This window comes from Pieris rapae, chromosome 1, assembly GCF_905147795.1.
Source record: "Pieris rapae chromosome 1, ilPieRapa1.1, whole genome shotgun sequence".
NCBI lineage: Eukaryota > Metazoa > Arthropoda > Insecta > Lepidoptera > Pieridae > Pieris > Pieris rapae.
In genome coordinates this window covers 1,731,719-1,759,560 of record NC_059509.1, presented here as the reverse complement: position 1 = coordinate 1,759,560, position 27,842 = coordinate 1,731,719, and the positions used below count along the sequence as shown (strand labels likewise).

At 32.0% G+C, this 27,842-nt stretch overlaps 1 protein-coding gene across 1 annotated transcript in view; it reads left to right on the top strand.

Moving 5' to 3' along the window:
* Nucleotides 1-27,842, top strand: part of LOC110999924 (putative phosphatidate phosphatase) — an 88,940-nt gene that overhangs the window by 19,142 nt on the left and 41,956 nt on the right. The window contains exons 2-3 of the mRNA XM_022269215.2: nt 6,395-6,546; nt 22,422-22,619. Of these exons, the coding sequence (XP_022124907.2) occupies nt 6,395-6,546; nt 22,422-22,619 (350 nt within the window). The remainder of the gene's footprint in view (nt 1-6,394; nt 6,547-22,421; nt 22,620-27,842) is intronic.

Genomic DNA, 27,842 nt, shown 5'->3' with positions numbered 1-27,842 from the left:
ATCATGGATTTTTTTCATCGAGGACCTAGTAATTGGGCACATCAATCAATTGCACAGTCTATATTCAAACGCAGTTACCTCAGCGTTGAGTCAGCACTCTTGTATCTTCTTCCATAATTCCTTATATCATAGACGTAAAGTACTCTACCATATTTTTCCCATTATCGCTTCTAAAAATATCCCAGTTTCCATATTTAGTTTGCTTCCTACATTTAATAGGATATTTTAACAACCAACTTATTCTTAAGAGGATTTGTTTACGACGCTACTTTACGATCGCTGATTTTCCAATGGAATTATCATAATACTTTTGACTTTGTCTGACTAATTAGGATAAGTAGGCAGTTTTTAACAAATATATAAAATAAAAGTAAAGATTTCTAGATTTCTATTTTTGTGTGTTTGTCGATTTTGATAGTTATATTTACTATAGATTTTTGGGGCGCTAAAGTTCATTGGGTCCTGTCGAGCAAGAATCTCTAGAATCTCTATCTCTATATATTTGTCCTTTTAAGTTCGTGGTTCCTTAACCTAATAATTTATAATCAAATGTATTATATTGAAACGCACCTGCAGGTATTAATCTAAACAACTCCTCTGAACATCTCCATTGTAAATGCGGTAGAAGATGTGTGATCCCACATCTCTACGCAACGCCACTGAATGTTTAATGTGATGTCGTTCAACTGTCGTCTGAACGAATTAAAATCATTTAATAAAGCCACTTATAAGAGTTTTTCAATCGATTGCAATTAATACTGACGAGCTCATATATGGAGAAAGACAATGTTAATATGTTAGTGATTAAATAATTACTCTCAACAATTGATAAAAGAAATGCTCAATCGCACCGACTTCTCGACAATTAATCAGTGTTCACACATTAATTATATCTTGGAATTGTTAAAGAACATGTTTGTTTAAATTGATGGATTTTTTGCTGTATGTTTTAACAATATATAACGTTTATATGTTGCAAATTAGTACCTTAACAATATAAATCCGTTATTATAATATTAGTGTAATGAATGGTTACGCTCTGGTAGAGAATTTGTGATCAATTAAAGTTATACCGTCACATTGCCTTTTATTTTTCGTTAAATAAATAAAAATATATATCAGCATAACCTTATGATTAAGAATGTTTTTATTAAAAGGCTGTGGAATGAGAACTAACGGTATTTAATTAGGGATATAATTACTCGCTTTATATTTTAATTAATGACAGTAGGATTTATTTTTCAATCTCCTTTGAGCGTCGGATTTATTTAATAATCTTCAAGTGTCAACACGGTTTAATTAATAAGTTCAATTTAAACAAATTTATAAAATTTTCCACTTAATCGCGTTTCGGGTAGACACAATTTTTAGACGAAACTAGGTACCTACTTACCTCTCTTGTCTTTAAAACTAATAATTTTAGTAACAGGCCAAAATATGCTTCGTTATACATATTATTGAATTCATGATTTTTTCTACGTGCGTATTGTGTACTAGAGCAGTTTTACCCAAGGGGCTTAGAGGCGTTTTAGAATTAGGTCACGCAATTTTTGGAGATCTTGACACCCCCCCCCCCCCCCATGTAACGCGCCGTAACGTTTTCTTCTGTACTCTGTAGTTTCGTGACCACCCAGTGACTCTTTATACCTAAAAGTTTCGATGCTCATCCCTGCAGATTATTCGGCGAAAACTAAAATCGTAAGGAAACGTGGAGATATGGGTCTCCAACACCAAAATCGATAACGCAGAAGGTTACTACCTACTTCTCTATAGAATTAAAATAAAGATCTGAGGCTAAGACCTATTTAGGGTTGCCGCGCCACTGGATTTGATGGATAATTCATGCGTTCTGTCATTTGTTTTAAGAAGAAATTCCAATGTTTTCTTTAAAATTCTATGTTGATCACTCGTTAACATATTGTATGACCTTTAGTTAAAAAATAAAACAACTTATCGTTTAAAAAATAATGAAGGCTTGTAGTTGCAAATGAGGCTTTCGAAGCAGCTGTACTTAACATACATTATAACAATGACTCGTTTGAAACAATGCCTGTTTTGGCTAACAATGCGATAAATTATTACTGACTACCCTCCTTAAAACTGCTTTGTCATTTCAAGCTTTTAACGCATTATCTGCTAATGAATTATTTAATTTCTAATATTTCTACCCACTAACGTGGTTTCTACCAAGAATGTAAACATACCATAGTCATAATTATCATACTGTACTGTACTGATTTTTATAACGATGTGTTTTATTCGGATAATGATATGAGAAAATGATCGTACTAAGTTGATGTCACTGTGTGCTTAGGACGAGTTAAGGTTATTTATTGGGGCTATGACATCATTTATTCGTCCGCTGTGTAGGCGTAAGTTTGAGAAGCTATTAGACTTAAAAAAAACAGTGCGTCATATTCACGTTTATTGGTTGGAAATATGTTTTTTATTGCCATATAAACGTTATTTCTGTTTACTTAGATTTTATCTAATATAATTTTTTATTGCTTATGATGAAGAGCATCATATAATAGGAGCTATACTATTGGAGCTATACAAGCAGTTTAAAAAAATAAACTGGCTATTTAGAGAAGAGTCAGTATTTCCTACCAGTAATTCTCGTCCGTTTTACGCCCTTGATACTAAAAGCCCACTGTCTATCTATATGAATAAATTTGTATATGGTACAAACCCTAGAAGCTGATAATAAATCAGACGTGCGATTTGGGCTTGCCCAATGACGTACATAACGTAGTAGGTAATTATATTTATTTCACTCCCGCAAATTTTGGTTTTGGATTGACAAATTTTGGCACAGAACGAGAATCATCATGAAGGCAATGGTCGTCCGACAGTTGGAGATTAATTACGGCAACATTTAGTCGTAATTCACAATGTTGAGTGTTCATTCATCAGTTCATTACTGCTTTCCGGTGGAATGAGACATGTTACGGTCTGGCAGATATAAATCGATTGTATTTTTTGATTCGATTAATGAAAAATGGTTTACAAATATTCTTTTGCGTTTTTATACTATTATATGTGTCTGTCATAGGCTTCAGGCATTATTAGCACGTATATGTGTACGTATATGTGTAAACAGTGATCATATACTGGTAAATTATCATGTATTGGGGCTTTTTCCTTAGCAATAATTAATTTACAAAGAAGTTTCACTTCATATTCATACATGTTATTTGTACGCATGCACTCTTTATATATATTAATTTAAACCTAAATATATTTAATACCGATTTTCTATACAATTGTGTAATTTTTCTTTAACATTTATAATAAGCGCGACAAATTTCTGTTCTTTTAAACTTCACTTAACGGTAACTGTTATCAGCGGCTGTAAATTCCTTTAGTATTTATTCAACTGCTATTTGAAGACATTTTTCAACACATCTGCTTTTGTCAACGTAAAATTAGAGAAAAGTATTTTTTAAACAATGTATGTTTATGTTAAGGAAAATCGACGAAGATGCCAGAATTAGGCTCAGAAATTATTTTTTTTGCGATGTTTTTCTTTATTCTACGAGGGTTTAAATTTGTGCACGAAGAAAGGAAATGTCGTTGCACATCCGGGATAAGACACGACCTTCAGAGTCGCACGTTCAATTCTCATATATTATAATATTTTAATTACGTAACCCGTAGAATATATTTAAAAAAACGTTCTAGAAATACGCGTCCGTCTATAGTTTCAATATATCAAATTATTGTTTATGAAAACCTAACATTGTATAATGTCTTATGTAAGAGGTCATTCACCTTTGTTCGTGTTGATAGTGACTCACGTATGCAAGGCTTAAATCTCCATACTGCATTTTGGTTACCGAAAAATATATTTCAGTGTAAAAACACATACATATATTTGCTTGTATTTCTAATTTTCTTAGTCGGTGAATTATGGAGTTTATAGTTTAGAACATACGAAATCTTGTGTTATATTTCAGAGATGATAAATTTATCGAAACACAATACAAGGCATTCAACTCTTTATCGGTCAGGTACAGTGATTGCAATATATTGATAAAACCTATGTTTTGATCCGATCTTTCAATCGATGCAATATTTTATTTATAGACCAAGAAACATAAAGTTTCGATTGGATAAAAATGACGGAACTTCTGAAGTTACAGTAATTGTGAATAGAAAATTATTCATTTTACGTTGTCAAAATTATAATATGTATATATCAATAAAATATATGTTAAATTTTAATTAAGTAATAAATTACTGAAAGTTGATATATGAATGCAGCACTATTAATTAAGTCAATATGTCATAGTTGTACCTACATCATATAGATACTTCTACTCTTTACAAATTTCGATCAATGTATCCGCAACTACGCATTTTTTTAAATATTTGTTATATCTTAAGTTTTCATTACAATTACTATATTTCTAATTAAAAGTTTCGGGCTGAAACATATCTTTATAGTAAGACTTAATTACTTAATCCCATTTCGTAATTAAGTCACGCTGTTCCAGTAATACGTAAACACTATAGGGGGAGAGGGGGCTTTGATTTTCGTGTTTAATGATTACGTCTACGGTAATTATTTATCCATACATTGCTTAGAAACACTTATTATTTTTGAGAGCTTTGCTTACATTTTCTATAAAGAAGGGGGGGGGGGCGGAATCAACTGCAATAAATCTGCCGACATTATACTCAAACTTCTCCAAGCATAAACATTAATCACAATACAGATATTGTGATTAATGCTAAGTTTGCTTATAAATATGTTAATACTATTACGACCTCTTTACTATTGAGAAGCTTTTCTTTATTAAAAACAGTATTTACACTTACTAGTATGTATGTTTATTATTCAAAGTTTGCGGAGGACAGTGGATACTAAAATATAAACTTAAAAAGTAACTTACAATAATTCTCTTAGCAGAGATCGTAAAAGCTGTAGACAGCAGTGATTTGAACAAAGTGAACGATAATGGAGTGTGTGTTGTTTTAGTACGGAATACGGATCAATAACAAAGGGGAACGCGGTTTCATATAACTACTGGATATGATTTTTAATATGACTACAGATTCTACGTTAGGATGGAAATAATAATTTGGCTTTATTCATAAGGTTTATTAGATTTGATACATATGACAAATTTGAGTTAATAAATTGTGGTAAATCACATATGTATTTTTTTTATTATTACATAGGATATATAAAGGATAAGCAAAGGATAAACAAACTATCGCATTTCTATTAGCTAACTACTGCACGAGTAGATATATATTTTGTCACAATGGTCGTTTACGGTCGTGGCTTTGAAGACTGATCATGTGATGCGGACTAGCGTACGGTGTTTTAGTTGGTATGGACAGCAACGAGTCCCACATGACTCCCTTACCATAAAGCAGTCGCGCCGCAGGAGGATATTAGTAACGCAATACGCACGTTACCAGAAAATACCATACTTTATTGACTTTACTTTTAGGTCTCAAAAAGGATTTTGAGCACCAGTATTTTTTTAAATAATTATAATCAGAAAAATATTTATTAATTTATACTTTGGTATCTTATACAAAAACATACATATAAAAAGCAGGTTCATAAGTTATTAGGCAACGGGCGGCGTTCTTATCAAACAAAAAAAAACGCATACAGAGGGTAAAGTACAAGAAGTGCATAAATAATGAATAAAAAATAACACGTAACTAAAACTAGAAGGGATTAAAAACTTTTAGAAAAGATAAAATTATGAAAAATATAAAAGATAATCCACAATTAATATAAATATAAGAGACAATAAATAAATGATCAAAAAGAAGAATTTTAAATAAACTAAGTGCACGGTAAAAGTCAAATATATGATCTTGTGCTCACCTCAAAAATCTATTAATTTGTCCCAAACCCTTCAATTATCTCTATGTCATACCTGCTGTTTTTTGTCCGTCCCTCGATTGTTTGGAAACGAAACAATCCGTAAAACAATAGTTAATTCAAATGGGATCACTCTTCACCAATTTAAATTTTTTATTGCCTTTTTAGGGGTTTTTAGATTTATAACCGATGTGCTGTTAATATCCTTGTTGGTGTTACAACTTTGTGGATGTTCTAAAAAATGTGTTAACTGTGGTCGATGGTATGGAGAACATGCCACAGATAATAGATTTTAAAATTGGAACAATGTTGGCGGATTATATTCTTTGAAGTATATTATGAATAGTTCTGTGTTTAAATTTACTTGTAAATATTAATTTATTTATAAACTTATACCAATATTTCAGATGAAAGTTAGTCTATATTAATTTTTAAGTAAAATACATTTTGTGAAATGTCTTAAGTGCGTTAGTATCGTTTAAACTTTACTACAGAGATTTATTTACCTCACAAATGCGTGTAATAATTTAATTTTTGTTACAGTCGGCTTCCTGATCCTCGCCTTCTACTTATGGGGAGCTCCGTATGAACGAGGCTTCTTCTGCGATGACGAGTCCCTCAAGCACCCGTACAAAGAATCTACGGTCACCAACATTATGCTATACATCATTGGACTTGGTCTACCAGTATTCACGGTAAGTTAATCTTCATCTATGACAAAATTATAGATTATTTAAAAGGCCTGAAATACAAACGAATTTACTTGCAGATTGGGCAATGATGATTTTAGGACTTTAAATATAAGTTTGATTATATAATCATACTTCATACATTTCTCATGAAGAAATGCAATGCTACTTCTAGGAAATATATCGACCCAGTCTATTGATTCTGGGGTATTTCAAAACCTATGAGTCGGTGATTGAAAAATGCTATCAGCTGATATAATTTTCATTATTGTTGTTTTTTATTAAAATGTGAGCCTGCGGGTCAGACAAAGGCCATATCCGTCCATAGTGATGTCGTCCTTTGAAACTCTCTTAATTAAAGAAAACAAAAGAAAAATTATATTATGATAATAGGATGTTTAGTTAAAAAATAATAAAAACGTGTGTGTACTCATGTACTTCTTTGGTGTAAAGATAAAAATCTTTTCAGACATTTTACCTAACGTAGAGACGTTTGTAGAAATATCGACTCTATCAATAGAAAAAACTAAAATGTTGACTATAGCTAACTTCAGGGTGTCGGTTTATTGTGACTGTGCGCGCGCATCAAAATTTACTCCATCATCCATCTCAGAATCCTTGTTTGGTGGGCTAGTCTCTGTCATTTGACATATTAACGGTACGTGATATAAATCATTAAGTACTACAAAACACTTTCAATTTTATAATTACTACTGAAGCACAACAGAACAGGAAAAATGTAGGTAGGTAAAAAATATGTTATGAAAAGTAAAGAAAGAAATAAATATTATGTTTAAATTTAAAACTCTGTCAATTTACACTTTACCTTTGACAATTTACACTTTGACATTACCTTTCTCAGTAACCGAAGTGTGACTTCTTGGAGCCGATCATCGGCGGTCAATATTGACCAATTGAAATGTTTGAGTATCCATTAGGTATTGTCACCTTTTGCTTATGTTATATATTACTAAGGTCTTGTAAACTCTGTAGGCACACTTATTGCCAGATATATAATCCTATAATTATATATACAGTAAATTATTTTATATAATATTTAAGTTTTTATGGTAAATATTGAAATAATTCTAAACTCATATCGACCGCAAAAGTCTATATAATTTAAAAATAAACTCTATCTAAATTACTATAAATTATTAATTAAAAATATTTCTTTGATTAAACGATAATGTTATTAGAAAAACCCTTTCTTTCCTATTCGCTATTACAGGCTTTCATGTCGTTCTTGCAGGCTTATTTTCGCCATCCCTTGACGAATCTCCCATTTGGGGTTCTCTTTGTCTTCTTCCGTTTCTAGAATACAATTATATAATGTTTTCAAACATTAATTAAAAACATATATATAGTATATTACGTGCGTAACGTTTATTATGAGCGACTGCCTTCGTGGTTCTTAGGTTTAATCAGTTATTATTTCGATTTAATTATATTTAATAAATTCACTTTACAAAATTAAACGATTCATTTTTTTTTAGAAAAACAAAGTTTGTAATATGTTTTATCAAATACATGTTTATATTTGATTGTTTCAGTGGTAGAAAAACTAGGGTATCTAACATTATTCACTGTAGAATGTAAAGATACATTCTAATTGAGTGTATTCTTATTAATTAAAATCCTATATGGTATTAAAACGTCAGACTAACAATGCTTTATCGCACACGTTGATTGACACATCTGTTACACTATGTTCAGTTATTTGCACCTGGCTTTACGCAAGGCTGAGCGTGTTATGCGTAGATATAAAATATTTTTTGGTTTGCGTCACTAACCACTCAGTCAAATAAAAACTGAATACAGAAATAGCTTAAAATACATTACCTAAGTTAAAATAAACTCTAAATAACAACTCTTTCTACCTTACGGCATAATAACATACATACATAGTAGTATATGTAGCATATTTTTATTGTAGTCTTCTTTGCATAACACACGCCGTCGATTTTTGGGTCTAAGGTAAAAAAAGTCAAGAAACTCTGCTGGTTTAAATTTGTTTCCACCAATCATCATCATCATCAATGGTTATACAGGCCCTGGTGGGCCTTAGCCTCCTCAATTACACTTCGCCATCGCGATCAATCTAGTGCTTCCCGCGTCCGATTACGACCCCCTATTGCTTCGAGGTTCTTGACAACTCCATCCCACCGACGCAGCCTCGGTCTACCGGGTTTTCTTTTGCCATCGGGTTGTGAGTTTAGTAAGGACCTTGGGGTTCTGTCGTTCGCTATTCGGTGCACATGGTCCAACCACCATTATCATCATTCATCATTTGAAAGAGGAGTAATTCTCTGAACGAGACTTTCCTAATTCCATTAACTTTAGTACAGATTATCGGTTTATATTTGACACTGGTTCGATTATGGAATCGCGTTATCAGATGATATTGACTTGATAACAGTTATCTATGATCGGACTTGTCTCTGAACCCTAATGTAAATTAAGATTAATAGCTACTGTGTTATTTTAACAATAAATGCTAATGTGGGTTTTGGGCAACTAGTATGGGATCACAGTTTTATGTTTTTTTTTTTTAATTTGAATTTATGTGTCCCTAGAGGAATGGAACGGTTTTATTGAAAGTTAAAGGAAAAGTAAAGGCAATCTCATAAGGCTTTATACAATGCCAAAAAATGCAATAAATGAAAATGCCTATAATATTTGGTTACCATGGTTACGATGTTTCCATAGGAAAGGTAACTATAGTAGTAGTAGCAGGGTAGTAACGACTAAGAGATCTAATAGAATATTATTACGATTTTCTGAACTGTCCCATTTAGTGCTTGTTTAAGTTTGTATTCATATATAAAACATTTTATTTTGTATGTAATTTTTTACTTTAAAAAAACCTTTTCTGTCAATTTAACAACAGTTTCTTTAACTGAACCTAAAAATGTGAGATTACTATCACTACTGGTTTATTTTATTACAAGAACTCGGTAATAGATTCCATGATTTAAATGTTTATGTCTTTTTTATTGGTGTGAGAATGGTTTGTTACACTGTCGGTGTTACCTGTTACAAGAATACCTATTCTCTAACTATTATAAATTTAACAATTTTTCTGTTACTACCGTCATGATCTTATTGTTTATACGATATGCGTATATATTTTAGTAAATTCACATAAAACTCTATCTATTTATAAATTTAGGAGTTTAAACATTAAATTTTTTCTTATTAGTAAGAACCTTAAATAAGTAAAACTGTATAAATATCAGTTAAGTAGTTTTTGAGTTCATACAGCCTCATTTTACGTAACGTATTATTAATTTACGCAAGAAACAAATATAAAACTCAGAAATAAATCAAGAGGCCTAGTGCAGTCTAATAACACAATCCTACATACACAACACACGATATACTTACCACATTTATTGATTATGTATATTGATTTTTCCTTCCTAAGTTTTGTAAATGTTTGAACCTTTTTATACATATAATGTATTCCATATTTGGCTATATTTTTAGTATAATTGTTTTTTGTTGTAATTAGATGCCTGGGTTGCCTAACAAAACGATAGATAATATATAAAACATAAAAAGAAGTGAAGAAAATAGTAAAAATAATTTATAGGCTGCTGACAATTTGATAACATCTTTAACACACAATATCTCACAATCTCACAGAGCAGGTAGTGGTTAGACCGGTATACCTCCTTTTTCCATATTTGTCGAGTTTCATTCATGAATTCCTTTTACGATCATTTGACATTAATTGAATTGGAACCCGTGTAATTACTCCATGTAACTTGGAATGAATTATAATATCCTATCCCATAGACACTAAAAATATATTTATGGCCCTTTTCGATTAAAAAACGATTCAATCAAAATCAAATTATCTATATATATAAAAGAAAGTCGTGTTAGTTACACCACTTATAACTCAAGAACGGAAGAACAGATTTGGGTGAAAATTGGAATGGAGGTAGCTTAGAGCCAGGAGACGGACATAGGATACTTTTTATCCCGTTCGGCAGCGTTCCCGTGGGACTTGACATGAAACGTCAGTCACTATAAAACGTGGTATAACAAAAAAGAATAATAAAACGCAAATGATAGCTATGTAATTGACGTATAATGACAGCTATGTAATGACGTATATATGACAATTTGATATTTGTAAGAAATCAATATTCAAAATATTTCTATTAAATAAATAATTAAATGTAATGATAGTGCCATTGCCCATTCGTATAAACAGTGAAGAGAACTATAAAACTCGACATGGTCGTTTGTATTCAGTTCATCCAAATAATGATTAATGTTTCTATTTGTTGTTGTTGTCGAAAGACGCATTTAATCGAGTATTGGAGCGGGAACGTGAATATGATCACCAGGAATTAGATTTAGTAGTTCAAACGAATGTAACCCTGTTGAATTACCAACAAAAGCAAGTTTATGATACTTTAATGAAGGCAAACGATGATGAAAATGGCAAGACATTCCTCATGTCATTAGTTTTAGCAACTGTTCGGGCGAGATCCAACATAGCGGTTGCAGTTGCTTCTTCTGAAATAGCAGTCACATTGTTAGAAGGATGCCGTACGGCTCATTCAGAATTAAAATTACCGTTAAATCTTCAAACTATTGAAGAACCAACGTGTAATATTGCAAAACACTCAGCAATGGCAAAAGTTTTAGCGGCATCGAAAATCATCATCTGGGACGAATGCACAATGGCGCATAAACGTGCATTAGAAGCACTTAACCGAACATTAAAAGATTTACGCAATGACTCAAGATGTTTTGGAGGAGCAATGATTTTACTGTCTGGCGATTTCCGCCAAATACTGCCAGTAATTCCAAGATCTACGGCTGTCGACGAAATAAACACTTGCCTCAAGTCGTCAAACCTATGGCGCTATGTGAAGAAACTGCAGCTGACAACAAACATGAGAGTTACATTGCTTAATGATACATCTGCTGAAGATTTCTCGGAGCAATTGCTGACTATCGGTAATGGTCAAGTACCTGTCGATGAATGGAATCAAAAGACGATTTTATTAACAATGTGTTTCCAAACATTATTTCTAACTACAAAAATAATGAATGGTTGAGTGAGCGAGCAATTTTAGCGGCTAAGAATAAAGATGTAGATGACCTGAACTACATAATTCAAAATAAGATCATTGGAACAATGCTTCATTCAAATCTATTGACTGCGTCACAAATGAAGATGAAGCCACCAACTATCCCATTGAATTTTTAAACTCTTTGGACGTGCCTGGCTTACCACCGCACAATTTACGCCTAAAGGTTGGCTCCGTAGTAATCATGCTTCGAAACATAAACCAACCGTTGCACAGTTTTGCAACGGTATGCGTTTGGTGGTTAGAAAATTGAAGAACAATGTAATTTACGCTACGATAATGATAGGAAATCTCAAAGGTGAGGAAGTTCTTATTCCGAGGATCCCGATGATCCCAACCGATATGCCGTTTGAATTTAAAAGACTTCAATTTCCGATACGTCTTGCATTTGCCATGACCATCAACAAATCACAAGGCCAATCCTTAAAAGTTTGTGGTTTAAATCTAGAACATTCATGTTTTTCCCATGGTCAATTATACGTGGCATGTTCACGGGTCGGAAGACCATCAGCGTTGTTTGTTTTTGCGCCTGATAATAAAACAAAAAATGTCGTGTATCACAAGGTACTTAAGTGAAGAACAACCTATGTACTAAAATACAGAAATAATAATGAATGATTAATGTAGGTATTTAATTTTTTTGTATTTTTTCCAATAAAAAAAACAAACTGCTTATTTATTGCCATTAAGGCGGAACAAAGTTCGCCGGGGCAGCTAGTCGTTTATATAAAGAAAAATGATTCTAAATTTAAATTTAGAACCTGTTCTCAAAAAGGGCGTGGACCACGAGAATAACTCGTAATAAACCACGTCAGAAGGTTTTTGTACAATATGTTTGTAATCAATCCTTCACATGAAAACAATTAATACAAAGAAATAGCAATTCGTTAATTATGTGTTAGGTTACAATTAATATACTAGTTCTATCAACGCCAAATAAAAATTGAGCGCAGTCTTTAATTTTTGTTAATAAAATAAATAAATAAAAATGTGTTTATAAGCTTTGAGTTTATTTATTAGTTCTGTGGATTACTATTTAGTATACAGTATTTACAATGTTCTTAACCTACAGTTATTATTATATTATTAAAAAATATAAAGTTATAAGTAGATATGCATTACTATGTGTAAGATGTGCAAACTCTTTCAAATAAAAAAAATACTTGTGTTATACCCAGCCCAAAGTATATATATATATAAATTATATGTTTTTATATCACAATTGTTTTTAATAGTAGATTAATTAAAATTAATTAAAGCACTAATTAAATTATGTACAACGGAAACTCCATTTTCCATTAATAAAATTAATGGCTTTCTTAAAGTAAACAAGGTAATATAATAAAAATTTCCCTTTCATTGACGGTTCAATTTCCTTGAGCCGTGATCGGAGGTGACTAATTCATCTAATGACGTTTGATTAATGGATTCCCGCTCGCTATATCTTACGTTAATCAAGTATTTGATTAAAATATTGAGTAATATCATAAGGGAACTGTTAATTGTCTCGTAATTGTTTGACAGTAAATACCATGGTTAGCGCGTTGTACACTTTATACGAATCAATACGTAAAGAGCGTTGATAACAAGTCGTATTGGTTCGGAACTGCAAATTCTGCGTAATGTTCGTGCGCGTCTGAAAGTGCTTTTGCGAACAGTTAAATTTTTATATTTTATTATGGTTATCTATTACATTATTTATTTGTCTAGACAAAAAATCTCTTTTAGTATCAGATATCCTTATTTGACCTTGACTATTATGTTGGCAGTCTGCCAGACATTATGTTTACGCGAACTCTGATATTTTTATTTATTATTATTGCTATTTTTTCTTTGATTTTGTTTTATTATATTCAATTAGTTATAGTAACGCATGTTCTAAGTTTAAGTTCTTAGTTTTTTTGTTTTTTTGTTGCTTTTGTTAATTGATTTTTTTTGTACTCTACCCTCTGATGGTTTTTCTTTAACGTTGTGTTTCTCATTAGGGTTGCCTGGAAGAAATCGCTTGTAAGCGATAAGGCCGCCCTTTGCCTTATATCTTTTGTTACTGTTTTTTTTATTTTTTATTTTTTTGTTATGTGTGTTTTTGTATAAGGCAATAAAGGATTAATAAATAAATAAATAAATAAATATTTTGTTGATATTTTTATTTTATTACGGCAAGTTTATTTCGAAAGCTCTTCTCATATTAAATATCAGTTTATTTGTCTATGCCTAACAAATTTAAGTGTTATTTTAGTTGTGGCTCTACAAACGATTACTTAATTGTAACAATGAAGTTCGGCTGATATTTGCGAATTGCCATTGAAGGAACAAAAAAAGACTTCAGCAACACGTCAACTCACTTCGGGCCTCTTGGAAACGGCGGACTCCGTGTTTCGGCTGAGAAGGACGAGACTTGTCGCAGTTTGATAGTTTGCGAATTATTTGCTGAAAATCATATAAAATCTGATAGAAGCCAAGAGGCTGATTGCGAATGGGTGAAAAAAAAGTTTTTTTACTTTAATCTAATCCTTTTAATTTACAGTCATTGCATTTATTTAGAGACAGAAATCCGCATTGTTTATTTACGTTCGAGATGTAAATTATAGGTAGGCATATATAAGTAGTTTAAAACAAACCTGACAACCAAATAAATACTATTAATGTAATTAAATTAGTATTAGATCTATCAAAAGAATTAACAAAATCCAAAGGTTTCACGTTTTACATCTCCACTAAATAAAAAAAATGCAGTCTTTAAGCAGTAAATATATTTGGACTTGTACTTACTACATTCGTTTAAACCAAGAAATCCTTACATAAGTAAAGATATTTGTACTAAAGTCATTCCTTAAACTCACTCTTAGGAGTGTACAAAATTTGTCATACTGAAGTCTCGTCTCTGGGTAGCAAGGTGTATCTTAGACACTTGCTCACATTGCCCTACATTAATTTTTATTGCAATAAACCTAAACAAAATATAATTTTTTTGAAGCCTAAACATATTTATGTAGGAAGCGTTCATAAATTTGACTGTTCACACAGAAATCTTATCAGTCTTATCTAGACGTACACACTCAACCGTTAATGACCTTAAAGACACGTGCGATTCGACTCGTGGATGTGGTAATATGTTATAGCATAGCATTATATATACCACAGTTGTATAACAAAACGTGATCCCTTAGTAATGACCCTGAGTCTTTCAACTTTACTCCTTAAAAGGGCAACGCACTCGCGAGCTTTATAACAGTGGGCCTTCTACAATAAGTTTTATATAAAATTCCTTCAGTATAAGACGGACATTTTTGTATAAGTTTAATTGATATACCATCACTAATAAGTGATGAGGCCCTCAAATAGCAGTATCAAAACGTGTGTATGTCAAAAATTTTACGATTAAAAACAGTGGCGGAGAGATTCTTGTCAATTTTTCTTGCCCGCTCAACACTTTAACAATTCACTCATTTTCTGTTGAGTTCACAAGTGTACTGTGTTACCTATATGAATAAAGTTATTACAAAAAATGCTAGGCCGCGTGCGTGCGTTCAGAAACCCTGGTACAACTTGCTGGTTAACAGGAAGCATCCGGTTATATTTGACTAATATGTAAGCATATAATTGTGTTTTCATATAAACAACAATTAATAAATCTCTTATGAAATATTGCAGATTGATAAATGTACAATGTCAACGAGAATGAACCTAGTCATCAATGTCGTCATTTGTCATTCTAGATAAAGCCCATAATATTTAACATATTTTAAGTATGTAATTTTTTTTATAATGAGGTAACCGGGCAGGGGCTCACTGATGTTAAGTGATACCTTCGCCCATGGACCACTGCTAGGAGGCTCGCAAGCGCGCTGCCGGCCTTTTAAGAATCGGTACGCTCTTTTCTTGAAGGACCCTAAGTCGAATTGGTTCGGAAATACTTTATAGTGTAGCGTTCCGATTTAACAGTAACACAATCAAACCTAGTCAAATACTTAAAAGTATTTAAATATTCTAGAGTCAGGCTAAGGAATGTAGTATTACTTGCAACTCTTTAGATATATAATTATTAATCTTTTAACACATAAATTAATAGACAACTCCGAGCCCGTGTCAGTCACTTCATCAGCTAGTTCTCTTATTTATGTCCTCTATTTTAATACTCAAAAGGGACCACCAACAGAGAGAGGCTTTGACGTGTAAATCTTGATTTAAGTATGTTATCTGCAACAAGTGTTGCCTCAACCGTCAAAAAACCTTGTATCAATTTAAACAAATGTTATCTGCGACAGAATCCATTAGCACCTTAAGGTTTTGTCTGAATTATCTGGTTTAGAACGGTACGGTTTGTTGTTCTTAATTCCTAATTCTTTTGATTATTTTGATTTTGAACCTTTTTTTTTAATTTTGAATCCAATTAATATTATCTAGTTCTAACATTATTTGTAGGTGTTATTTAAACCATTCTTGTGTCATACTCGTAATGATGTCGTCGTCGTATTAAAGCTTTGACAGCCAGCGTTGTTATACCTTATGATAGTCTGTGGTGTTTGGTCTATTATATATTATATACTATACCAAACACTATAACTATGTAAAAATTGACCACCTGAAAGCACCTTTAAGAATGTGTAGACAGCCCATTACGCATATTTGTTTTCCATTAACGTGTTTGTCATGGCCGTGGTAAGTTTGATAGCGTCCAAAAAACTACGTTTGTTCACATTATCGGCTATTAGTCTAGTTTTGGTATTGTATTTGTTTATTTTATCGTTAGCGTTGCTTCTTGGGGGTTTTGAACTGTGCTATCATACTGCATTATACTAATTTATGAAGTCGTATTCTTCATCTTTTCAAATGACTTTCTTGTTTCAAATTTAATCCTAAGACATCTTTAGATATTCTATTTTTTACTGAAGTGCATTTGCTATAAGAATAAGAAACTATAACTAAAATAAAATCTGAATCAAAAATCGATTTTCACTTTGTAATTATTTTAAGTCAAAACTTGTCCAATTCAGATATATTATTGGCGAATGTCAATAACAGAATTGTTTACGTGGTCGTATCGAAACTAGCTTCAAAATCCATCAAATCGTTACTCGTATATTATATAACGAATTGTCGAAATTTAGTGAAGGACGCAATTAATGTCGGGAACTCGTTAATCGTGTCATTGCCGGTGTTCCGATGTCTAAATTTAGCTGACATGCGGGTTGTATCTCAGCAACGCGGCTATCGCTATAAATAAACGTTATCAATGTGATTTCTAAATTACATCAGCTGTCACGTATGGGTCAATTTGATAATTCTTCCTATCTTTTTGTTCTTTATTAGCTCGTTACGAAATCCCTTAATTATTTTCAAGATTGATTCGATTGGTAATTGTTTTGTCTTCAGAAACTTTAGCATCGTCTTCAGTTTTAGAATTAATTTTCTCTTCGTTTGTTTTATATTTATCTATTTATTTTTTGTTTATCTAATCAACATCACCTAATCGATCAAATCTTCTATACACGTCATAAATAAAAGATTTCTGCATTGGTTGTCATATTCTACAGTATTTCCTTTTGTTATAGTATGGATTATGTCGACATCTTATTTAAAGATACCGAAGATGACAATTAATCACAAGGTTTTACGAAATAGCATTCCTTTATATCTTTTAAGTTGGACAGAAATAGTACACTATATCCAAATTTATGTTAGGTTTAGGAATGATAATCCTTTTTGTACGTTTTTGGGACAGCAATAAAATGTGGCCATAAAGATAGTGATGCGGTAATGCGTTCAAATGGTAAGGCACGAGTAAATTGCCTATGGCTAAAGGTTGACAAAAAAACTTTTATAACATATCAACTGTTGCGACCACACTGAAACTAATAAGAATGTTCGAATACCTTCGAAATTACCCTAAGGGTCTAGTGTACTACAGGGCTAAATATTAGAAATTAATAGTATGGTGCCGCGGATTCTTTGTTACTCACGAAATCTCTTTTAGAGTCATATGATTACCATACCATAAAAAACTTAACGCTGTATCAGTACCTACTTCAGAAAAACGGTTCAAGATATTATTTGTATTAATTCCTGTTTATAAATTAAATTATTTATAGTAATTATGAATTTAAATTAATAATCAAATCCCCGGTGACTTGGTCAAAACCACTTGTTTTGAAACACAAACTTGTTTTGAAATGCAAATCACCTAAAGTTAATAATATTTTCTACAAATTGTGTTCGTGTGAATTCATATGAATGAACACTTTGTTATATTGTGTAAATATATTTAGCAATTTAAATTAACAATGCGCCATAAACAGGTATTAAACATAATGATTGAGATTAAATGACCTTCAATATTATTAGCATATTTGTTTTTATTATCTCATTTTATGATAATTTCCATAATACTTTTTTAAACGCCTTGACTGCATGGATATTGCTAAACGATAGACACGCTGCACGCAATGCTGCATTTCTAAAATAAATTCCTTTAATAAAAACCTACACTAAAACGCATTAAACAAATTAATAACAATATTTCTTACAGGTTTTTAATTAAATGTTAAAAGTGTTTTATCATGTGTCATAAATACATACAACCTTTAATTTTAATCTACTCTCTACGATTAAGGCTTTTTTTATTTGATACTTGAGAACTTAGGACTTGAAATTGGTTTATATAGAGAAAATCACAGAAAAACCTAAAATTTCCAATTTGATACGTTATTAAGTAAAATCGCATTTAAAAGAAACAAAGTTCGCGGGAGCAGGTAGTTTCTATATCAAGCCTATATTTTATTATATTTTTGGTAGACGTTTAAAAATTATGCTTATTAATCTCAACTAAAATCTTAACTAAATTTTTTACATACAAAAGTAGAAAACTGTAGAAAATTCATAAGCTATAATCATATCATCTCTTTTAATCAACACAATAAATATTTTTACATACGTCTCATAATTGTCAATAACTACTAATTTTTTAACTACGAAAGGAAATGAGTCATTGTATTTTCCACTTATCATTTTCATGATTCTGTGAAAAGCCAGAACACTAATTAAGATATAATTAGTCTTGTTCTTTAGTATGTTATTTTGCACATATTTAAAAAAGAGGTAGGAAGTTAAATAATATAATTACTTCCGTTAGTAGTTAACCTCCATGTTCAAGGAATTTTCAGGCTATTGGAATGTGGCTTACGAATGATGCAGAAAAAAATACATCATTGTTGTGTTGTAGTCATAAAATTCGTATCAACATTGAAACATATTTTCACAGTTGCTATTCCATTTTGTAAGAAATAGGTGTTTTGTAAATTTTACTATTTTATTGTATTTTTTGCTATGGTTTAATGTATATTGTAATATGCATTAAACCATTAATGTGTGTATTGTTTTGTATGTAGTTATGAGTGTAAAGATTCCCGATCAATATTTTTCACCATTGTTTTTGAAGTTATACTTCTTTTGGAAAAAATAGTGAAAGTAATGTTTGACCATGTAAACACCGTCACAAAAAAATCGACGTCCGCACTCCTTCACAAAAAACCGACACCCCGACACCCTTAACGTATCTTAACTCGCATTGTTAAGATACGTTTATTTTAGGTACAATTTAAAAACATTTAAAAGTATTCTACGGGATTCGAAGTCTGCTAATAAAGTCATAACCAAAACTTAATGGTACCACTATGGAAAAATAATATATTGATAAGCTAATAACGAAGCGGGTAGTATCTAGTTAAATATCCTTAAACCTATCTTGTTTAGTTTTACGTATTTTTCAACGGACTTTCTCTCGTTTACAGTTGTTTATCTGATGGCGTGTCAATCGTATGCAATGTTTGATTCATGATCAGTATCAGCACACATGTCAATGGGGGCGTGGCGATGTTTTTGCATAGCGTATGTAAATTAGTTGATTGACTGAAAGTAGGTGGAACAAGTGGCATTTATGCTGACTCAGCTGTTATTGAATCAATACTACAAAGAATATTATATATGAATGCGGTAACAAAGGTATTTTAATAGTTGTTAGTAGTTAAATGTGAAATGGATATTTCATGGGGATTTAAGATATAACAAGTCGGTGACAAAATGCGGAGACATTGCTCCATCAATTTCATGACGATAAGACTATCAATTATCTACTTTATTTAAAACAACGTTTTAAAACTCGCATTACATACGTTCATAAAAAAATTGAACAACATCTTGTGAACGTGTCCTATGCCGATACAAAAATATTTCTATTGTGCAAAATTTGTTTAAATATAAAATGTAGAAATAATAGTCAGAGAGACTGGCTGCCTATAACACAGGGAATCTAGTGCACTTTTTAGTAGTATTTTACCTAAAATATCCTGTTTATTCTGAATAATGAATTGTTTTCTTTCAAAAAAATATATGAATGATATTCTACATTAGAAGCAGAAGTAAATATAGGTATATCGATACCTATAGTTTTGTTAAGAAGAACTAAAAAGTGACGTAGATAATAAAGTTAGGGCCTGTTTCACAATGTCCGGATAAGTTCCAAATAAGCTGATAAATAGTATTTTTGCGTTTCACGACTGTCAGATAGCGCTATACGTCATGAAATTCGAAGTATCTTATTTGGAACTTTTATCTTTCGAATAATTTATGTGTTGCATAGCTATTTGGCACTTTATCCATACATTGTGAAACAGGCTCTTAGAGTACTATTTTAAAATTCGTAATTCTCTCATATGAAACCTTTTTGAAATCTTTCTCAAGGGCTTATAACTCAAGTCGTGCGTTCACCGCTCATCATCTAATTAACACATTTTATTGACACTTGTCTGCATCTCACCTCGACCTGTCCAAGATTATATATGAATTGTATCATAGTGTGAGTTTTACGCCTTCACACCGCCTAATTGAATATTATAAGCCCTCCGAAAGGGAGAAATAAACAATTCATATGTATAAGCTAACATTTACAAGCCTCTGGACTGTCTCTAGGTTAAAACGTCAAACATTTGTTATACACCGTGTGCAGTTTGATCTTATTTACAAGATAGGACAGCTTACTAGCTAAGCTACTGTACGTGTGTATGTCACTTAACGCGTTTTAAACGGCTGGACCGATTTGAATGATTTTTTTTTGTTTGCGTTTGGGACGCGCCCTGGATGGTTTAGATTCACAAATCAGCCTGGCAGTCGGTACTTTCATACTTTGTTTAATATTCTTATCACTTGAAATATCGCGCAGTACAACGTCCGTCGGGCCCGCTAGTAATTTATTTTAATAAACATGTAATAAAAGTTGCATGGTAATAATTTAAATAAAGAACTTTTATCCATTTATTTATTTATTTTATATTTATGTAAAAAGCTATAATGATGCAAGGAACGAAATGTATCAAATAGCCGCTGCTTCCTTACGCATTTATTATTCTGTGTAACATTATTGCTTAGCTCAAAACACAACTGCCAATTTTACATATAAAAATTTAAGGCAGGATTTTTTAATTGCATCTTTTCATACTTGATGAATGCAGTGTGTGGAAATGTAATAGTATCTTCCTATAGTAGTTTATACGTCATAGATTTGCTTGTTAAAACCTGTCATTAGAACAGGTTCAAAACCTTACGTCAACTTGACGACAGTAAAAGTAATAGGACTTTAAAAACGTGACAAGAATTAATTCTCACACTTGCATTACCGCAGAATATTCTAGAGTCGTATGTTTTAATTGTTATATCTCTATAAAAACGGACTATATTTTCCATGGAAAAGAAAATATTTCAGTAATAAAATATCCCAAATTTGTGCAATTACAGTCAAAATCTGTTATTACGACATCGAATCTTTTAATCTTCTTCTAATGCATCTGTGTGACAAGGGCCTCCTCCAAATCCCGCCATTCCTCTCTGCACTGTGCCACTCTATAATTTGGTGTCTTATTTGGTCTATCCACCTTTTAAGTGGTCTCCCTCTTTTCCATTTGCTGTACCTTGGGCAGTTTAGAAGATTTTTACCCCACTTCTCTTTGAAGACTATTACCCTTCAAATATATTGATAACAGCCTTAAACTTTACTCGGCTTCTGACTCATTCTCTTGATACGGTCAATGTTTTTAAGACATTGACATTTCAATTCCCACTCTCTCAAGCCTCGATTTAAAATGTTCAATGTCGAGGCTACGACCTTTTATGCGTATTATTTCCTGCAATAATATGTTTTTTATTGCTTTCTAAAAAAGGTAAACAAGTAGTTTTTAATTTATTTATTAACATTTCGTTACATTATAATATAAAAATTGAACATAATTAATTGAAAAGGAGGGCAACTGGCGGCCTTGTCGCTTTCGAGCGATTTCTTCCATTCCAGACAACCACTTTAGTAATAAATATTTGTATAAGATTGTGATGGAATTATCGATAACTTTGTTTTCGGTACAAACTCTTTAATAAACTTCTTTATCTAATATTAATGCGAATATAATATATGTGTTAGATTGTATCAAACATTATATAGTTACTTAACGCTTCTAATTATGGACATGTTTCCGATTTATACAAAGCACATTTTAGACGTTATTTTGTATTGAAAAATCTGTATCTCATAGTTTAATATTATATTTGATAGGTTTTACTGGTTTTATTTTAATTTCGTTTGGAGTGAAGATAACACCACATTTTGGAGTTGCAGATGTCAACGCTTGTATGGAATTCGTTTCAAACTGTTCCAATTTCATTAATAGAATATAATTACTACCGATATTTTCTTTGATATTCAAATATTTATATTATCAACAGATGTGTCTGACGGAGTGGATCCGCCTACGTGACTACAAGGGCGGCCGGTCCCGCGTCATCCTTGGCACGGAAATCCCGGCGTGGGTCTGGGAGGCCTATCGCGTGATCGGCGTGTTCCTCTTCGGCTGTGCCTGTCAGCAGCTCACCACGGACGTCGCCAAGTACACTATAGGCAGGCTACGGCCGCACTTTTTTGAGGTAAGTTCCGATTGGGACACCCATTTCATTTATGTAAACCGTTTTTCTAAGGAAGCCATAGAGATCTTGTTAGTATGTTTTGTTTTAAACTATTTCTCCTTGGCCTGTTTCTGATTTTGAAAGGTAATTATTAAAACGACATAATCTTGCTGAAAAAAAGTAGTGATGGCCTGGCTTAATATTATCACTCTACTTCGAATTAAGGCACCAATAGGTAGATAGTTTCTTTCTAAGTGCGCAATTAACATTTGCTTTAACATCAAGGACTTGCTGACAATCTTTGTTTATAAAATATGATTAAAGAAACTGATGCAATATACCACATATCGTTATATTTCTGTATTAAAATATTACCTTAATATTGTATATAAGTACATACTATCACTGTAGACATTACACAATATGTAACCTACTTTTAGTATTCTAGTTGACAATTGTTCAAATGTTTACATTCATAATTTGTGCAAAGTGCACATTACAGACTGAGTTACGAAATTGTTCACCTGCTTTTGTATAGAAATAGAAAATCTTATTTCTTTTAGTAGTAGACTTGGTGATTAATGTGCTTAATAAAAGGCTATTAAAACATGTCAGCGTGGGTAGACATACCTCACAAACAAATGATTCATTATATTTGGACTGTTCCCTAACTTGGAATATGATTTAAGTAATATAGCAATGACTTTAGATCTTCTGTTACACCGAGAAATTTTTTGACAAACAATAAATCCCGTTTGTTCTAACTTTATAATTATTAACATATACAGTTTAAATTTGTTATAATACATTTGTTTTTTGTTATGTGTTATTCTAACTTTTTTCTGTACCATTCATCGGATTCCATTCCGGGTATACTCCCGCTTTTTCCAGATTCCTATTAATCCATTCGCTTTGTACTATAGTGCCCTATCCATCCACTCACCCCCTTTGGGCGCCCTCTTCTGTAGACTAACATACACTAAGCAACTTAAAAACGTGCTTGTAAGCCAAAATACATTTTCATCTTATTATCCGTCTCCTAAAATACAACAGTATACAGGTCAAACTGACTGGTTTAAAAACAAACCAGTCATATTTTTGAAAAAACATCATTCAAAATCAAAATCAAATGCTTATGAATGTCAAAAACGTTTACAAAATTCGCGAAAGAGCTATGCCATCCGCCATCAATTACAAAGTAATCCTAAAAATTTCGTGTTTATATAACAATTTAAAAACAAGTACGTCTCAAATGCAAAATAATAAAAATACACCTTGAATATAAAATCTGTTATTGATCTAAAATTGAAATGAAACAAAATTTATTCAAACTATTGCGAAAGGTTTTACAGTTTGCGTGCCATGATAATATCCATCTTGTCATTGCGCTGCATAATTCTATTGAGTAAAGCAATTATCTAATTGGTGTCACTTATTGTGAACTAGATGTGGAATTATACTAGCTGAAGCTTGAGTATCAGAATCAAGTGAACTATACAGTCGATAGCCATTGCTAAAATAAAATACGTTTATTTTGGAACATATGATCATCAAGGTATCACTTATTCCACGTCATTAAATTTGAACCTGTAGGGATCCTTACTCATCGCAAAGAAGATAGAGGGTGTATGTACGCCGAGAGAAAAAGCCGGCGTAAAAAACTCTAGGTACTCTTTTGAAAAGGAAATCATCAAGCAATATTTACTTTAAAATGGCTTTAGATTGTATAAATGTAACTCCAATAGTGAAAACAATTCGTGCTAAAACGTGGACAGAGTGGAATGTCCCAAGCTAAAGATAAATCTAGATTCGAACGATCAAGAGTTAATTAGTACCTAATCACTAAGAATAATGTTCAAACAAAAGTTTATTTTTTGTAAGTTCATTAAATGCAATAACCAAGGAATTATAGACAGAGCAACTTTGTTTATAATTAATATTACTCATATTGCCTTTTTTTTCTTTATATTCAATAGTTACATTACTTTTTTAGTAATTCACATAGACAGACCGATATAAATATATCTATATTCTCCGATATATCTTTAGAATTTTATATTGGCAATAGCGATACATTTTACTTAAATTTAAAACTTTTTTTAAATTAAAAGATTTTCCTTGTAAAACCTATAAACGAATGCACAATGTCTGCCCCAGGCCTGTGAGGCCACGTTAAATCTATAGGCTATGTTAGCGATCCAATATTGATTTAAAATCTGTGTTTAAAGTAAACAACCTGAAGGCATTTTATAAGATAAGCATCGTTATTTTGTACATCGTATAATTTACCAGCAATTTCCAATAAACCTGTAGATTATCGCTCGACGGGTCCTTTGAATATTAATAACCAATTTACTGCTTCCTACATACGCTAATTTACACTTTTATCTTAAATACATTACGGAAATTATTAACCAAAGATACATTCAAGATAATTTTATACAAGACTTAGCTCTAACTATACGATAATTCGTTTAACATTGTTTCAGTTTTTGAAAGGTCGAACATGCCTTTCCATACAATGTGTGGGTTCCATACTTTTTGGTAGGATATTGTGTCCTATAAGTTCCTAATATAGAGTGTAATGTTTACGTACGTAAAAAACGTTATTATTCGATTACGATAGTAATTCGATTTGACGTATTCGTGTACTTAGTGACGTAAATAAGCAATCATTCTTTTTTTCAAATGTACATCTAACTCAACAGTTTAAACCAACAAATCCACTGAAGCGAATCCCATTTATTTTAATCTCACTCTATATTTACTCGTGTATGGTTTTATTAAACGTTTTATAGTCTGGGTGGTTCGTCACACCCTCACATAAACATACGGGATGCGATTTTGTACGAAAACTTAAACATATAATATTTTTAACATCTGAGGCATTTGTGTATAGTATTAGAAGACATCGATTACAGTTTTTAATTAATCTTTGATATTTTTAAAATGTACGATCATCCTTTTGCGTATACGAAAATTTATGCGTCTGTGATATCTCTTACCGTTGTCTCTCTCTCTCTCTCTAAACACTGCATGTAGAAAGACAATCCATTAATTCATAGTCGACGTTAGAACGCGTCGTCACGCCGTGAGAGTCGCACGTTTCTACACTAACTTCGCTATGAATCCAAGTCACCCTTATAAAATATTTACATTGCTTCAAGTAATAAGTAATAATAATAAGACTTCCTTCACCTGCTTTTAAGGCCGGCAATGCACTTGCTAGCCCTCTGGCATTGGGAGACTCCATGGGCGGAGGTATCACTTAACAATATAGTTATTCTTAAGTTATGGTTGAAGATATTCTTTTTTTACAATGTTTGTATGTTGTCTATTATTTGGTTTGCCTTTAGATTTATTTACACCGCCGCTCCGCCCCTTGGACGCGACATTATAATAAGCATAAGCTTTTCAAAACAGCCTATTTCTCACGACCTCTAGTGCTTTTTAAAGTTAAATTAAAGAGGAATTTATTACTGTTTATAAAATTAACAGCCATGTTAAAATCATTACCTACTTTCCATACGTTATCGGTTAATTATGTGTTAGTGACGATAATTTATAGCTATAAACGTTAACTGCTAAATCGCATAACGGGTTTATGGCGTCCAATTAATCCAGGTATCATTGCATACCAGGCATGTAGGTTTCAAAGATTGCGTTGTGTAATGTAAGTTCTCATGATTGAACGCCTTACTATAAGTTTGACAAAGTAAGCGCACTTTAGTTAGATATATGAAAATATATCAATATGAAAGTAAGGGTGTTAGTCGAGCGGAACTCCTTTATGTAAAAACTAACTGGATTTGCGTCTAAGCGTGGGTGCGTTGCCGGCCTTTGATGGAAGAGTATACTTAATTTTTGAACAGTTGAAGGTCTTATCCCTCGTGGAAGATAGTGATGTGATGATCGTGATGTTGATGAAATTTCGTATTGATATGGCTCGAACGATGTTTAACGAGACAGTAAGGATTCAGCCAAACAATTTTCCACTTACCATACACTTTGTAGAAAACGCATAGATACGCAATGTCTCTGCGTAAGGAGAGAGTCAAGCCGATCAGTAATACGTTGGAGATTGACAATTGGACAAGCCCTATGCTGACATTGGTAAATTTGATCAAAAAGCTTAGAATCCAGTCTAGAATCCAGTCTGAATTTGTGTTGTTATTTGATACAATTCTTACAGACGGCGCTGTGTTTAAAGTTTCACATAGGTAAGCTATCTAACTTTCACATAAGTTCTCCTACCATTTCCCTTGAATACATTACTACTATGTGATATAACAAAAACCTTAGCCACAGCAACGCTTGGCCGAGTGTGCTAGTAACATATATATTTAAAACAACTTCAGGCATGTCAATTTAATATATTTTTTATATAGTGATTTCGAATATAGTTCCAGAGAATCGAACGCGAACGCTCTGTGCGTTATAAGTGATAAAGGCTGTTAGTAGTTAACAAATATGCTAAACGATATGAATCTTTTCAAGCGGAAAATGTGTGACGTTGATGGGCTCTGATTGGCATTTTCCGCTTCAAGCGCCTATTAGAGAAAACGCAATTTCCATGTTAATATTTGCATACAAATGCTACTGTTAAAATAGCTGGATTATTCACTATTTACTTAGTATGTTTTTGTAAAGAAAGGCTATCGTGCGATTTATATAGTAAATCTAATAATGTATTTATAATCGAACCTAACTTTTGTATTCCCGTATTTCCTTCATTATTTATTTATATAGTACAATTATAATTTTTATTGTTGAAAAACACAGAACTGAGTAGTTCTAATGCCATTTAACTTTTGCTTTTTGTCAAAACATGAGATTCTGAAGGGTGTATTAAAAAAAATATGTTGGGAAATTTCAAACGTACGCGTTTTTAAGCAACTATATGCTCTATTAGTCAGCATAAATAATTTTATTTAACTTTCCGTTCTAACTTCAAAACTTTTGATTTTTCAAGGACATAACATCTTCATATACCACCATACAATACAAAAAAAATGTAAAAATGTTTAAATTGTAGATACAATTTTTTTTTCAGAAATATAGTTATTTACATACATATTATAGTACGAAACTAACCGGGTTATGAAATAATTTTATAAATATGTTTTCAAGCGTCTAAACCCCGGAATAGAAGCCGTATACAACACATCGTATCATCAGTTAAGCCACGCTCCGACGCGATGTAATTTTGACGTGTTTGTGTTAAGTTTAAATTGCAAATCCACG